Source organism: Acanthaster planci, linkage group LG01 (genome assembly GCF_054643075.1).
Source record: "Acanthaster planci isolate LZ-2023a linkage group LG01, COTS_SCS, whole genome shotgun sequence".
Taxonomy (NCBI): domain Eukaryota; kingdom Metazoa; phylum Echinodermata; class Asteroidea; order Valvatida; family Acanthasteridae; genus Acanthaster; species Acanthaster planci.
Window position 1 is genome coordinate 26050596 of NC_141777.1, and position 17023 is coordinate 26067618.

The window sequence follows — 17023 nt, forward strand, 5'->3', positions numbered from 1 at the left end:
GTACAGCTTGTTTGGTGTATTCGGTGTAGATTGTAGAGACGTTCAGGGCGTTTGGGGGCAGGCATTTTTCCAGGGGCACATTTTTTCAAGGACCCCCCCACCACCACCACTAAATGTGTCTAGCTTTAAATTATTACCATGGCACCAATACCAAGCTTTTTCCCACACTTCTCTTGGACGTGTCCTCTATTCAAACTGTATCGATTCGGGTTTTTGAGTCCGTCTTGGGGCAAGTTTTTTTTTTTTGAACGCTTCCAATCGTTTGAGCCCATCCCCGCCCCCCTAACGGGCAGCGCCAGGTTAATGCAACGTGTCTTTTCCCGGAATGATTTATCTTTTTTTTTTGTCCCTTCAACTCGTTAGGGCGCCACCTCTCGACTTTTCGTTGCCGGCATTGTCAATTTTTATCTTGTATCCTGACGACAACTCGTGATAAATTGAATGTGTCTCGACAGGCACCACACTAACTGGCTTAAAAATAACCAACCGGATGACATTTAAAGTCACGTACCGCACGACTTTCTATGCACGTGAGGAGAAATGATATAAACATGAATATTTTTGTCACTGGTCGGTCAAGATGGGAGAGAGCAACATCGTGTATGTGATGAAGTTCATACTGCTGAGTTTGAGCTTCTTGTGTTTACTGTTTACAGTTCTGCTTGACGCTCAGAAACACAACAAAAGTGGGGCGTTACACCCATGTTTTTGTGAGGTGGGTAGGTAGGCTATGTACATGTAGGTCACTTGTTTATTTTAACACTGGTCATGCTTGTCAGTGCTTGTAAATTACTGTATTGTGCGAAAGCCTACTTGAAGTAGTTGGTAGTATAGTAGAGCAGAGAGGGAATTTCATCATTTTAGGGGAGGCTAGCCCCACTAAGTGTGGCACGGACTCTTACTCCAGTCCTGATCCATCCTTAGCCACACATCCGTATACGCAATTTCGTGTCGGTCTATTGAACATTTCTCGACGCCTATTCCATGTCAAGACATATGTAATATACGGACTAAGCGATAAGATACTACATGCACCAATGGGCTCTTCCAAAACTTGGCAGCAGTTTAGATGTCTTGACATGGAAGAACTGTCGAAACGATGAGGGATCAAGTGACGTAATGTTCAACGACCTTATTTTAGAGATCATTAGATTTAGAGCCCATTAGATTGACTGGATAAAGTCAAAAAGACTGGAAAATACCTGAATAACGTGAGTGAAATCATTCAATAAATGGTTTTTAGAAAGCGGAAAGGTCAAGGATCATGTTCGTGTGCAAAAGAAATTGCGCCCATGATGATAAGTGGGTGCGCCGAAATGTTCAATATGCCGACACGAAATTGCGTATACGGATTTGTTGCTAAGGATGGATCGGGAGTGAGAGTCCGTGCCACGCTTGTGGGGCTAGGGCGAGGCCACTTTGGCCTCGGAACCCATTTCTTTTTGGGGCACTACAGACAGGGATGGGGGCACTAAGGCCCAAGTTCATTACCATTAGCACCCTGCTCCTACAATAAGGAGACAAAGTCTACCTTTTCGAAACAACTCACCTAAATAAGTTTGCAGTGATGTCCTCTTTCATATGAGAAAGAAAAGATGGAAGGGCTTTGGTTTTTAAGGGATATTATGGGGTAAATGTAAATGATACGACAAAGAGCTATGAATGAAGACGAATCAGCGCATGTAGTCTGGTTCCTTGACCTGGAACCATAAAAGTTTCTTTTATGAAATTCAGTATATCCACAATGGCTTGGTTGGGTAACAAGACGTGAAACAAAATGGTGTGATGCGGTCGTCTTTCGCCGAACTCGGGTAAAAAGTTCTGGTTTTCTTGTTTAAATATTGTCAAATTGACCTAAACTAGAGCTACTAGGATTTAGGAACGGATCCTCAAGGTCTGAATGTTAGTTTGAAAAAATGGACTTAGTTTTCCATATTATAGGAACAGGGTGCTAATGGTAATGAATGCCCTAAGGCCAATAGGATAAGTATGAAAAAGGGCATGATTGCTTGTGAACAAAATGCGCCACTAGGCCTATGAAAAAGTATTGTTTGTGTACCCTATAATGGCACGGCCCTATAACGTGTTGCACTTTCATTTTTCGCTTCCCTTGTCGTAGGCCTAACAGAGTAATACTTAGTTTAAACTCACAATTACTGAAACTTCATCATGCTTCTACTGGTAATATTCTGATCCGTAAATCTCGATTTTACATACCTGCTGCAAAGTTGGGATGAAATTGTATTTTCACCTGATTTTCCGATTTTTTCCGATGTACAAAGTGTATATGCCCAAAATTATGAACAGAATTTTCTGAGAAACTTGTGGATAGGTATTCGAGTGGCAGCAATGATGCTTTACAAGAATTCATTAACTTAAAAGGATTTGCAAATGTTTAGGTGGGATTTTCTGAGTATTTTTCAAGTGTGCCACGTACATATAGGTTAGGGAACTCTCAGCTGAATTGGAGCCCACTTTGCAGATGCTGACAGTTTTGGATATCGAACGAAATTTCTCAACACTGACATTGTTCACAAATGTTCAGTGCCATGTACCGGTATCATAAAGGTAATAGTACCAGTTTGTAACAAAATGAGTTTTAAGTTTTTCAAGAAAGAGGTTTGGCTACGCTGTGTGAATAAAGTCAAATTAAGAGCCATTCACTTTTATTTGTGATTACATGAAATTTACCCGTAAAATTACGTCTTCCAGTTTCCTGGATCATTTTAAGAATCCTTGTAGGGCATTGCTGACCGACTCATAGTGCTCTGTGGACCGACGGTCATGCATTACTGACAAATGAAAAATCCGGGTCATGATGAAGAAAGCAATGTAAAATAGTAAAATGCTCGATGTCACGCCTGCTCGTTGAGCCAGATACTGTTCTGGTAGCCAGTGTTACTCCCTCTGGATTATGACGTACAACGGATTTCCAATGAGAGAGTTGGCACAATTGAAGCAAGTTCTCGTGTCCCTTATATTGCCAAGGCGTGCATTACACCGGTGCACCATGGATGCTCGGCCGGTTGGTAACCAGTACGAGTGCCAATCACAGTGGTGGTCTTCGTCGTGTGTGCTAGCAGCCGATATGTGCATTGTACGCCTTGAATAAAGGCTAGTAATTTTGTGCACCCTACTTGGTTTCTGTCTTCACATACATGCACAATGCATGCGAATGACCATATACATGTACAATCAGTAAAGTCATCGTATGTACATGTACATGTATGCGTGCTGCATTGCATGTTTTGGAATCATGTGGTTGCTGTCGCGACTGGGGCAAAAGTACACACGGGCTGCAAGATTTTTACACTGGCTGTTGGTCATGAGCAAAGAGCACTGTGGAGAACATAGAGGGACAAAAATAAGCTTTAAATTCCTGTTTTTCATGAAAAGGGCACTGCAGCCAATGTCCTTAAAGGGCACTGCAGCCAATGTCCTTAAAGGGCACTGCAAAGCTGGCCGCGGAAACTGCTATTTTCCAAGAGGCGTCGCAGCCATTAAAAGGGCCTCGACGGCAATGGCTGCTGTGGCCATCTTGAAATTCCTCCCGTGGTAGAGCCCACTAACGTAGCAGATGTTGGACAGTTCAACTGTTTACATGATTTACCAGCTCCACTTGGGACAACTCAGTTGTTGAGACAACTCAACCGGATGGAAACTTGACTATGTCGACAGTAACCAAGTCGTCTGTCAAGACAGCACACTACTAGACCATGCAAGGCAGGAACATGACAGATTGTGGGGCAGTTAACACAGATTGGAAGATTAATGTGTTTTACTTAGAGAACTCCGAGTCACTACTTTGTGTGACTCAGAGGAGCTGTTTTTCCTGGAGTTGTGATGTTAGGCCTGTTTGTTTTTTTTAATCTAGCTTTTGCGGTGATGATCCAGTAAGACAAACTCCTTTTTTTCAATCAAATTTTCCAGTGTGATGTACCTCTTGAAAAGGGTCATACAGGAGTTTTAAACCGTCAAGTTTGCTCCGCATTTTAGTTTGACCATTTTTGGTTCGGGGGGGGGAGCTTTCTAAGATCTTGTAATCTGTCACAGCTACATGTACACAGCGCAGCACAGTAAAGATGGTTGCGCAGTAAAAACAAGATGCCAACCCCGCCTCCAAAAATGGTTGTCTCAACGGTCGAGTTGTCCTGAGTCAAGTTAGCCAGCGGTCTAGTTATCCGAGCCCCAACAGTTAATAGGGAAGGATTATTTCTTTCGCCCACACACAAGTTTGTAAGAAGCTTAGTTTCGTATTTTGGGGCACATTTTAAAAAGTGTTTGTTCTGCACTTGAAAAAAAAAAAGAAAAATTATTGTAGTGGGACTGTAAACTTGAGATTTGTGAATCCTAATATTGGAAGTTTGATTAAATATCACCTGTTGTGAAATTTGAGTGAAAAATATTGCTCCAAGGGGAAAAAATTTGAAGGGCATCAGGTTAGGGGATGGTGGTGACTAAAAGCTCAGATTTAAAAAAAATGCATGGTCACATAGTCCCCCCAAAAAATGCCAGCCGAGGGAAATCAGTCCCTCGTCTCATCACTCACAGGCCCCTGATGGAAAGGGTGTGCAGTTAGTGATCAAATTACGTGTATTGCTGTTTGAAATATGTCTTTCATAACACACCTCCATCCAAAATATAAAAATGGGAAAAACCTTTTTAAGGTTCTATCATCTGCAACCTCCGGAGGATATTGTAACCTGCGTAGAGTTTTTAGTGTAGGACCTGCTCTATCCTGTAAATTAGGCATGGGTTGTCTTTACCCGTGCGTGTAGTTCACAAACCCACATGACCCTGTTTCAGCCAACCAGGATGAAGAACAGCAAAAGGTTTGTTATCTGTACGGCTAAACTTACATGTATTCTCTGATTCAGAGAAAGGTGTATAAAGTGAAAATAATTCAGTTAGTAAAGAACACTCTGTTTATTTTTCTTTTAAACAAACTTAATTAAATATAGGTTTTTACTCTCAAAATGATGCTCCATAACTTTTATCAATTTGTTTCTACTTGCAGAAAATTTAGTTTGCTGTAGCACCTGACTTTGTGGGGTCTTCTTTTCTTTGGTTTTGGGGCTGTGCTGAATGTATGATCGAATATCAAATATTCAGATATTATTTTCTGAATTTGAATATTTGAATGCAAAATCCATGAAAAGGAAGAGAGAATGTTCTTGTGTTTTAAACAAGAAAAGTTGCACTATGGAGGCTTGTTTCAAGCAGATTCAGATGAAAGACAGAAATCTTGCAGTGATTCAAAAAGTAAATTATTCATTAAAAAATTTAAAAGGAATAGAAATTTTCAACAGGGCAAGTATTGTTTGTCTATGAAATTTTGCTAAATCGTGGCTGGTGATACTCCTCGACTTGAGAAGCTTTTAAAATGTTTATAATGTACAAAATGTGTGTGTTCAGTAAGTCTGTTGGTTGGTATGACCATATATGGATATTCAAATTCAAGGTCAAATATTCAAATGGTAAATTATAATCAAATAAGCTATTTGTAAGCTAATTTTGAATAAAATCGGTATCCCGAGTTATCTGATTGCATACAAACATAACTATTTGAATTCCCCAGACTAAAGACACTGTTGCTATACCACGTGATTCGAGGTAAGCATTTGCATATCGACCACCATCTCTGGAATGGACTGGTTCCTTTGTGCCCGTCTTATCCATTTAGAACAGTGTATTGTTGCAAGGTGTCCCTTTTGTAACCAAGCAAAAGCTTGCCCCAAATCATGAGTTATAGCAACAGTGTTTTTGGTATGGAGAATTCAAATTGTTATGTTCACGTGAATTTAATGAAGTCAGTGTACCAGATTTTATTCAAAGTTAACTCACAAAAGGCTTATTGAATTAGCCCTATTTGCTGTACATAGATTTGCCCATTTACAGTGTACATGCACAGTGTTTCTATTACATGAACAGTTCAACATTGGTACCAGGTTTACACTTTACAGTGCTACCTGGCAGAATTTGATTGGCTGGTGAGTATTTATTTGAAGCCAGTTGTCAAAAACACCTGTTTTCACCATGAAATTTGTTGCAGTCTTCTGCTCAGAAGGAAAGCATTCATGTGAAGCAGTTTCATAAATATTCTGCCGTTGGTTCCCTGTATTATGTTGTACCAGTACTCTGAAAACTCATCCAGCCCCAGGTTTGAACCTTGAAATGTTCATGGTATGACAGCAAGATAGCAATTTTGAATTGTAAAAAATCAGCTTTACTTTTTGTTTGTATCGTTGTCTCTTCAGCTTAATGGCCAGGTGGATGATTGCAACTGTAAGGTGGAATCTGTCGCCTCCTTCAATAATCTCAAAGTCTATGATAGGCTACAGAACCTCCTGACCAGAAACTACTTCAAGTTTTTCAAGGTACGGTAACTTGCGACATTTTGACCCCTGGGTACTACCAGTAGGCTGGACGAATCTCGATGTATGATCACTGCAACATCAGGAAGGCCCCCAGTAATGGCGGACGCAGTCTGCCAGTTGCTGTATTGAACAGCATTACGGACCCTTTGAGAGTTTTTCCGAACAGTAGCATGGTGTATCGCTTCTGCCAAATCTCACTGAGGCTTCCTGGGTGCTCATTGATTGTTTGTCAAGACTTGCCCCCACTCTACATGTACCTACAGAAGGGCTTATGGTACATGCGCCTGATGTGTACAATTACAGTGGAGAAAAAGTACACATGTATCATCTATGGCTCACAAAGTCATTTGAGAGGGGTTTATACCTGTACATGTACACGTATGCAGGCACACTGTACTGCTTTATCACTGACATTCGATGAGTCAGTCAATCTCATGCTCATTCAATTCTGTCCGTTCAAAGACGGATTAACAACGCTTGTCATATTCATGTACGTGTAAGTCTGGTCTTGCTGACATATGGATGAAAATGTGCTATTCTTTTTTGGGGTGTACTTGATAAGCCTCTGTTCGTGTACATGTTTTGGTGTTCAGAAGAGGGAAAAGTTAACTTATGACAAAAATACACAGTGAAGGGGGCCAGTCACGTTAGCATTGTTCCCCCCCCCGGTTGAAAATTTCTGCAAATACTTCAAGGCCCGTAAACAGTTTTATACACCTGTGAATCGGCATGCAGGCCGTAGATGTAGGTGGAGCGAAACAGCAGTGCATTCCATGTTTGTTAGACCACTCTCATTTTGCCTACAACTTGTATGGGCAGCAAAACTTGGAGAAATATCACCTTTTGACTGGTTTTCGATTTTTCCTCAAATTCGTTCAGGATGGACATCTGTCCCATTAATTTAAAAATAGGGTTGAATTTGCATTGAGTAGTATGTATCCATGTATTATTATATGATGTTCTGATAGCTGCGTGGGATTTTGAACGCGAATTATTGTTTTCCTTTTTTACCAATGGCCAGCTAAAGTTTTAGCAACCACTTGTAGGAAAAAATACAACCTGTGACGTCAAAAGATGGATGGAACAAACTCTACCAGGCTACTTTGACAATAAATTGGACCTTGATTTTTTGACACGAAAATAGCTCCCCCACTGATACACATGAAAAACAACTTAACGCGTGGTAAAAATTAAAACCATCAGGGAAACGCTGTGATTGTGACTGTAACCCGCTGGTCCACATGAAAAACAACTTAACGCGTGGTAAAAATTAAAACCATCAGGGAAACGCTGTGATTGTGACTGTAACCCGCTGGTCCACATGAAAAACAACTTAACGTGTGGTAAAAATTAAAACCATCAGGGAAACGCTGTGATTGTGACTGTAACCCGCTGGTCTTGGTACTGCATTTGTGTGCTGTACATTAGGTGTCTGTCGAAAGTGGCTGCAAAACTACCGAACTGTCACGAAAAACGCTGTGACAGATGGCATTTGAAAGTCATGCATCACTTCAGACTTCCACAGTGCAAAACAGGGAATTAGAGGCTTGGTACAGCTTGTTTCACTTGATTATATTGATGTGGAACCTCTTTTTTCTTTTAAGAGAGTTTTCTTCTTTTTTGTCTTTGAAAGGAATTTTTTTCTGGGACTTTGCAGTATGTTGCCATGTACATGTACATACCGGTAGTACATGTACATCTTCAATAGAAGTGTTGTACTCTTTGCCAAGTAATGCACAGACTGAATGTCTTTATTTGGATAAAATCTCCCCAGAGAATTAATGCGATACCATGCCCAATCTGCCCATACAGTGTACATCTTCAATATAATATTGAGCAATGTGTTTTGAATTGTTTTTTTCCATGGACTATTAATCATTACTGGTATGATAATGTGTGATGCGTTGCCCAGAAAACAGAGATACATGTGCAAAAATATTTTGGAGCATTTATAAACAAATAAAGCATAATTTACATGCTTTGTCTACAATCAGACATTGACACTCTGCTGTGCTTTTCAATTGTTCATGCATTCATTGAGGAATCAAGCCACAAAAGGAGACATGTGGTGAAAGCCAAGCAGGAACATGTCAGCTTTCATGGTTTAATCGGAAATACATGCATTAATGTGCAAAGATGTGTTCCTGATAAAGAAACCTGCTGTTTCAGTCACAATCACTCAAATGACCCCTACATGTACAATGTATGTGTCTGTGTACTGTGGCAAATCAAGTGGACGGAAATTTTGCCTGTCTGGGGCTGTTACAGGAAAACGAGGGTTAATGCAGTGCATTAGCCCACATTGTTTCCTTGTTCTGGACTTGCTGTGATTGTGCTAAAAAGGTTACATACGTGTACCTGTGCATGTACATGTGTGTGTACAAAAACTCCATTGTGTACCATGTGTGCACATGTATGCCATTGTCTTAACAACGAAAGATTGTGTACACACAAGGCATACTCTACATGTACTTTTGGTATGTATACATTGTGTTGAAGAGCAGGTTTTAAAAACATACAAAATATGTAATAAACTTGTTCAATTTTTTTGCAAAGTTGCAAACCGTTCCATGATTTAAAGTTCCTTTGATCCTAGCCAATCTGGGCAAGTAATTATTTCTCATATCTTTGGTTGAAAAGGGATTAATTAGAAGCTTTCCTCTCCTGCAAAACATAGTCTTTCTTTTTTAAACTTAAACTTACATGTAGATCCTCTCTCTCTTATTGATACCATTTTTTTCAGGTGAACCTTGACAAGAAATGTCCCTTTTGGCCTGACGATGGCACCTGTGCTTTGGAGAGTTGTGCTGTCTGCCCGTGCACAGATGTAAGCTTGTAACAAGTGACTTAACCCTAACAGAATGAGTCTGAAGCAGACAGAGCCACAATATTAAAGTTAACTTAAATGCCCTTAAAAAAAATTGTTGCATGATGTAAAGAAGTGAGAACTCTCCTTATTTCTCATCCACTTCATTAATGTCTAAGTGAGTGAATTGCATCTATATGTAGAGGGCTCTGTTTGCTCTTTCCAATGCAAACTGAAGCTGAATTACTGAAATAACAAGCCTGAAGACTCATTCTGTGGGAAGAGATCACATGAGTGGATACTTTATTGTACATGTACAGTAATTTATTATCCCTTATTCCGTTCCCTCATTAGCACATGCACCTTCACATGGTACACACGTGAAGTCCATTGTCACTTTTCAGCATTATTATTATTAAGATGTTAGTATTTTTCTTGGTTTTCTGAATTACCATGCTTGTGTGTGTATGTGTGTACATGCACATGTCGGCTTATCAAGAGAAATGTGTCTTACCAGTAAAATTAATGATGATGGTTATTTTGAGGACGATAATTTAAAATACCATTGCCGGTATAAAGCGTACATCTACCGGTATGTGTTACGTGAAATACTGAACCAAATATGCACGAAATAAAAATTTAGTTGTTACAATTTTTAAATCTTAACTTTGATCATGAGCATTAGGCAAAAAAGCCCAATTTTTTCTTTTCTATAGTTGTTTATAGTGTTTTTGTGCATAGGATGTATGGGACAGGCACGGGTTACGCCAAAGTCTCGTCTTTCTATTCCTTGAAAATTCCACAATTATGAATTCACAAGGTTTGCTTAGAGCTGGTTGAGAAAAAAAATAGAAAAGAAGTTCTCTGACGTTAAGGAAGATGATGAAACACAGAACATAAGGTACATCTAATGATGTGAATGGTACAACAAAAATATAGACATGTACATGTAAGTGTTCAAACAGACAGATTTTGTAATAAACATGCAGTGAGCCTTATGAGATGAGCGGTCACACACCATCACCGTTTAATAACGGCAGAAGAGTGGCACTGCATTGTGAATCGTCCGCTTGGAAGTTGATTAAAAACCTGCCAGTTAAATTCTACCGTCCCTGACATTATCAAATGGTCACGTACCGGTACATGTGCACATGCATGGAGAACCGGCTGCAATTCTGTGCTGTTGAACAGCGAGGCTGTGATACGGTGTCTTTAAAATGTGTGGGCAGGTACATGTACGCGCACGTAAATGCAGACTCTTTCATTGGGTTTCATTGTTCTGGAAATGATTCAAATATGACCGTAATATGCCCTTAAGACTGTAGTAGCGCTACATGTAACTTCAATGATTGTTTTTCAAGTTGTTTGTGTGGCATCCTTATGTAGATTTAATTGGAAGGGGCTTCTTGTGATTTAAGACAAGATTTGGCTATTTTTCACAAAATGTACTTGTGCCATACCAGTACTTACTGGTACATGTACATGGTAGGCCTACCGGTACTGTACATGTACATGTAGTCCTGCTAGAGAGTTTGCTGCAGTGCATGTACATGTATGGACAGTCAACTGTTTCAATTAATTTAATGACATAAAGATTTCTGGTAATTAAACCAAGGATCCCTCAAAAGCAGGAGCGTAGCGAGCGGGAGGGGGGGTGCGGGGGATGTTACACCCCTCCCCTCAATAATTCTTTTCAGTTGGCAAATAAAGGGTCAGTCTGCAAATGAAACTGAAATTGACATCATGAATTATTGACGTACATGTACCGTACATCAACCAGTCGGCAAATTGACCCTGGCACACCCCCCCCAAAGAAAATGCCTTCGCTACGCCGTTGCTCAAAAGTGCCCTTGGCACTTTAGCTTGCAAGTCTGAAGAAACCGTGCAGTCAAAGTTACAATCTTTGGGACTCAATCTTGTCAGAGGGTATATTTTGAGCATTAAAATGTGTTCCATGTAAATACAGTGTGAGGAGGTAGGAAAGTACGTACAGGTACACTGTACTTGAGAAATGTGCCCACTCTTTTAACCTTTATGATAGAATTGAAATGGTTTGCATGAAAACCTGTTTTACATAGTGCACACTTTGAAAATTGAAATTGTGAACATAGTGCATGTGCATGCATGTACATGTACCACTTAACAAAATGTCGCAGCATTCAGGAAATTTTGTTTGATTATTAAACAGCAAGGCTACCATAATGGCACAGTGATACCCATAGGCTGAGCTACATGTATGTACTCTGTACATTAGGTGTTACACATGTTAATTCTCACCGAATGCATACTACAGGTTATACATGTAAGACCCCTGCTCTAGCCATGCAATATAAAGTGCATGCAGACATTCACATGTTGTTCAATGTGTACATGTAATGCCGGCGCATACACATGTAAAAGTTGTTGCTATCTTTTTTGTACAACCTGTCTGTGAGACGGCCATTAGAAAGCTAAAATGTATACAGGGTCAGAATTGCAAGTATTGATTTTTCTCATGGTGAGAATCGAACCTTCTGTTAAATCACCCAGTGGTATCAGCACATGTGCAGATAATGGTTAGTTATACTCGTTAGTGAAATTATATCTAATGGGGGAAAAAAAATCAATGAATTGATAAATAAAATGTATGGGTGGTTGTTGGTTGAAGTTATCACTTATCAGTGAGGTTGGCAATGTGCTGGCACTTTTAGCACTTTACCTGAGCCCAATTGTGTGCTTTTTGTATTATTTCACTTCCTCAAGAAGATTTCCAGTGCTTCTAGGCCCTACTTTTTGAGGGGGTCCAGTGATAAACACCTGCAATGGCACCTTACACATTGAACAGGTTGATTGGTAAACTGCAAGGCCACAGAGTTTAGATTTTCATCATGAGTTATTGAAACATGGTTACATGTACATCATTTAGAAGAAAGCGCTTTTTTTCTTAGACATTTGCTTGAAAGACAACATGCATATGGTTGAAGACCCATCAATTTTAGAAAGAAAATGGGATAGAAATATGTAAATATTATTTTTATTGGGCTCTGAAATGCATATACATTTAGTGTTAAACAAATTTAGTATTGATTATTCTCAATTTACATTTTTCTTCATTCTCATCTCTGTCTTGTGTAAACCTCACATATTTTGGGATGGTAAATAAGCTTTACTACAGGGCAGAAAAACAGTTTTCATACTTTGGCCTCTGTATCCTTCTTTAGACCCTTTATTTACAGAATGGCCCTTGTGTGGTTTAAATGCTGGTTAAGAGGCTTACATTGTTAATATTGTGAATACAAGTTGTTGTCTTGTTTATTTGGACAGGAGCAAGTGCCTTGTGGACTAAAAGATGAACCAGGAATACCTCACGGAAAAGAAAAGGTACTGTGCTTTGCTGAGGTGGTTTTTTGAAAAGAAGGAAACAACTGGAGCAAATTAAATTAAAACAAATTAAAAAAATGGACTTCGGCCTAATTCTTGTCTATTTTTATTTGGGAGAGGACTTTGGAACCTTCATATTAGATCTTCAGATCTGATGCACTGTCACTGTAATCTGTTATTGTTGCCATGGATACCGCAGTGCCACTTCTCGTAGGAGATGTCACGCACTCTACCTACCGGCATTAACCACTTCCTGCAGGGTGCTTTTAAAAATGCAGTGCCTACATACGGGTGATTTTCAAGATTTTCTGTATTAAAAATTCTTTAAAAATTCATAATTTTATTTAATGGACATTTATACCCACACGAATGACTGTCTGGTGTCCACTCTAATCTGACATGCTACCTCAATTGACGCCTGAGTATTTCAGCCTGGTCTGCCGCCCTGTAAAGAGAGCCCAGAATCGTGAGGTGTTATGCAATTTCCTTAGTTCCCAGTGAATGCCAGTGGCGTCATTTCAAATGTGGTTGGATTAGCGTGTAGCGGTACTGTATTGCTCATCGATGGGGAGCTGGAGCACTTTTGTCTGGGGTGCTAATCCGCAGACAAAAGTACTGGTATACTGTTTCAAAACAGTGACGGGTTACCTCCGATAAATGCAAGCTGAAAAATGATGGCATTTCCCAGAAGCAGGTCTTTTGATCCGAGTGCAGTCTTTTGTTAAAGGCCCAGCTCTTTTGTTCGGTTTCGGGCTCCACGGTTTCATGTATAAAGCCTATGTGCCTGAAACTGGGCTCGGCGGCAGTATAGTTAACAGTCTGCATGTCCCATGTTCGTTCAGTACCGTCTCTCAATACTGCACGTTTTAATTAAGTTGACCAAGTCTTGTTGTTTTATTGGTGCAGTATACAGAAGTTTTATTCTCATCTGTCAACTAACTTTATGGATTGTATGTATGCATGCGGCATATAGAAAATAACAGAGAAAAAATCATGAAGATGGCAGCATCTTTTAGAAGCTAATTTTAAGCCCTGTGCTCTTGTACACAAATATCTAGATAATAAATAAAGGTTAAATTTCTTTACCTGTATATCTGATTCATTAGCTTTTGCTGTGTGAGGTTTTTTCTTGGATGATGTCTTACACGGAATTGATTGACCAGGATGTAAACTGCATATAAATCAAGACTCCAATTTGTTTTTAGGTTAGTTTTTTCCTTTAATGCTCATTTATTTGGTATCTTAAAACATCCCTGTGCAGTACTTGAAGGAGTCCAAAGCAGGTGGGGATGCCGATGGGTCATGTGACTCACGGAGTGACGAGGAAATCCGTCTGAGTGCCCTGGACACCACCATCAGCAAAGAGAGTGAGGCGGCCTTCAAGACGTGGACTGAGCACGACGATATGGCAGTAGACTTCTGTGAAGTTGATGGTGAGTGATACAGCCACTGGTTGGTGAGAAGAAGTGGTCAGATGCTCCTGGAATCTCCAGAGTGCTTTTGTCTGCCCAGGGCCCAATTTCACGGTGTTGCTAAGCACACGATTTCATGCTAACAGAGGCTCCGTGTATTTCATGATGACGGTATAATAAATTATCTTAGAATAAACTGAACTTAGGATACATTGGCATATACATGTAACTAAACTAAAAGCAATACAAGTCGAAGACTCACAGAGACGGGAAAGTTTGGCCGCAAACAACCTGGCACACAGCTAGTAGTGTAGCGACATGATGTGACAGCACCGTGGCAATTCAATTTGTTGGGTGCGTCACCTAGGTATATGAAGCAACCCCAAGACTGTGCCATGTGACACACAAAAATGCATCCCCTAAGTCGTTATTGGCTAAACAAAAGTATTCAACGCTGGGTCAAGCGACATTCTTAAGGTTGCATAATCTTTAAAAACTGAAATCTTTGTCGCTGGCGATGGCACTAACCAATAAGGTAAGCTTTGCTTAACTCAGTGGCATAACTGGAAATCTCTACGTGTGCCCATCCATTTTTTGTGCAAAGCGCTGCAGCCGTGAAATGTTAGCCATGAAATAAGCTTACCATTAAGCAAACTTCTGTTCTATGGTTAGCAAAAAAAATTTGCTTAACGGCAAGCAGTGCCATAAAAAGCAACTGTAACTGGTCAATTTTGCTTACTATTGATGAAAAGTTTATGAAAAGTTTAACTCAAGATTTATACTGAACAGTCATTTCTGACTGAGCCTCTTATGTGGATTAATCGAGTTCCCATGTTTCTGTCCAGGAAAGTCATTTTCCCGGAAAGTCATTGAAAATTTAGGGGATAAGGTATCCTAGGATCTTATTGTCAGAGGGAAAAAAAGAACGACTCATGGAAGTCAGCATCTTGCAAAAGTTATCAAGTACAACTAGACCAATCGGTCCAGCTTTTTTGAGTACAAAAATGCTGTTGCAGCTTCAAAAATAAATAAGCAGGCTTTTGATAATATGTGAGAATCTAAATGTTCGAAACAGGAGTGCTGTACAGTAAGTTTAAGTAGTTCCAAAACAACTGGGACTTGACATACCCAGCACAATATGCGGTGAAGGGGGCCCCCAATGTGATGCACAAGCTTTATACCCCAAGGCTATTGTGCCTACTGCACCCCCCCCCTCCGAAATCTGACAGGAATTCCAAAGATTCCACCAACACAAAAGAAGATACAATAGAGGGGGTCCCCTTTGCCTCATATCATGCATAGCTCCTTCTACAGATAGTTATACATGGTGCACATGGCCCGTGTCAAGAGGTATCTCCAAATTCGTACCCATTAAAATTACCTACCATTGCAGCCTTTGTACTGAGTGTGATTACTGATGCACCAGAAATAGACAAGCCTTTTGAGGAATTCAGGGAAAGAACTTGACAAAAACTGAAAGTCACACAGAACATTAATAAACTGCTTGTGATTTGGATCAGTTTGTGTCAGGCTTAGCAGTGCAGGCGTGCCATACATAGTGTGGACCTCAGCACAAAAGACATCCACATAATGTAGGGTGCGATGGCGTAGTGTGGCCTCGCACACATCCACACAATGTTCCCTCCTCTCTGAAAAACAGTTTCAGAGGCATTTGGGGTCAAGGTTATCTGTGGTAAAATGAAGAGGAACAGTCCAGAGAATCACCATCAAAAATCTAGCTCGAAGGAGTTATCCTAGTTAGAGTAAAAGGAGCATTATTCTCAAGTTTCCTTAACCTCAGGAGAACAAAGGATAGTCCATACTTTTTGTATGTAAAACAGGTATGGTGTATCTGTGTGTTCTGGAGAGTGTATTACAGCTTTTGATATTTCTCTGGGATTGGCAGATGAGCAGTCGCTTGGTATGAAGTACGTTGACCTGACCATCAACCCAGAGAGGTATACGGGCTACAAAGGCCAATCAGCATGGAGGATATGGAACAGTATTTACAATGAGAACTGCTTCAAGTAAGCATGACGTATCATACATGTACCTTTGCCATGTAGAACGTCTGGTTATTTACAGACTGCCTTACTCTCTCATTTTGTGGTTGTGTTTGTATTACTTGGTTGTGGCTAAGTGTAACACACTTGACTCTGGCAAGTAGATGTGGCCTTGAGCCAGTGGCTCCCATCTAGCAAGTAGATGTGGCCTTGAGCCAGTGGCTCCCATCTAGCAAGTAGATGTGGCCTTGAGCCAGTGGCTCCCATCTAGCAAGTAGATGTGGCCTTGAGCCAGTGGCTCCCATCTGGCAAGTAGATGTGGCCTTGAGCCAGTGACTCTTATCTGGCAAGTAGATGTGGCCTTGAGCCAGTGACTCTTATCTGGCAAGTAGATATGGCCTTGAGCCAGTGGCTCCCATCTGGCAAGTAGATATGGCCTTAGCCAGTGGCTTCCATGGGGGCAAGTAGATGTGGCCTTGAGCCAGTGGCTTCCATTGGGGCAAGTAGATGTGGCCTTGAGCCAGTGGCTTCCATTGGGGCAAGTAGATGTGGCCTTGAGCCAGTGGCTCCCCTCTGGCAAGTAGATGTGGCCTTGAGCCAGTGGCTCTCATCTGGCAAGTAGATATGGCCTTGAGCCAGTGGCTCTCATCTGGCAAGTAGATATGGCCTTGAGCCAGTGGCTCCTATTGGGGCAAGTGTTATTTGTAGCCTTACCCACAACTTCCATATGTGATCTGATTGTGGAGTCAGAGAAAAGCTTGTGCACTGCTGTGTGTGTGAACCTGGTCAGCTTCAGTTAAACCTTAACATGCACACAAAGAGGCACTACATCAGTGCGTGTGTACTTGGGAGAACTGGACTCATTAGACTCTTGGTGGAGAAGAATTAACAATTTATATAACGGGTTTTTGCCCTTATCCAATGTATATATTAATAAACACTGTATGCTCAGTGCTTGTCCGAGAGCTTGTGAAAAAAGACACAAGCTTCCTCGGTGGTCGAGTGGTTAAGACGTGTGCACTAGTAAGCAGGAGGTTGTGGGTTCAAGTCCCACCCGAGTAAATA

At 40.7% G+C, this 17023-nt stretch overlaps 1 protein-coding gene across 3 annotated transcripts in view; it reads left to right on the forward strand.

The window, feature by feature from the left end:
• Positions 1–473: 473 nt before the first annotated feature.
• Positions 474–17023, forward strand: part of LOC110975179 (ERO1-like protein beta) — a 28054-nt gene continuing 11504 nt past the window's right edge. For 2 of the 3 annotated variants that reach the window (XM_022227405.2, XM_022227404.2), the window contains exons 1-6: positions 474–715; positions 6258–6377; positions 9121–9204; positions 12487–12543; positions 13805–13976; positions 15862–15982. In XM_022227405.2, the coding sequence (XP_022083097.2) occupies positions 581–715; positions 6258–6377; positions 9121–9204; positions 12487–12543; positions 13805–13976; positions 15862–15982 (689 nt within the window). In that variant the 5' untranslated portion in view covers positions 474–580. The remainder of the gene's footprint in view (positions 716–6257; positions 6378–9120; positions 9205–12486; positions 12544–13804; positions 13977–15861; positions 15983–17023) is intronic. The other variant, XM_022227406.2, reaches the window with a different exon arrangement.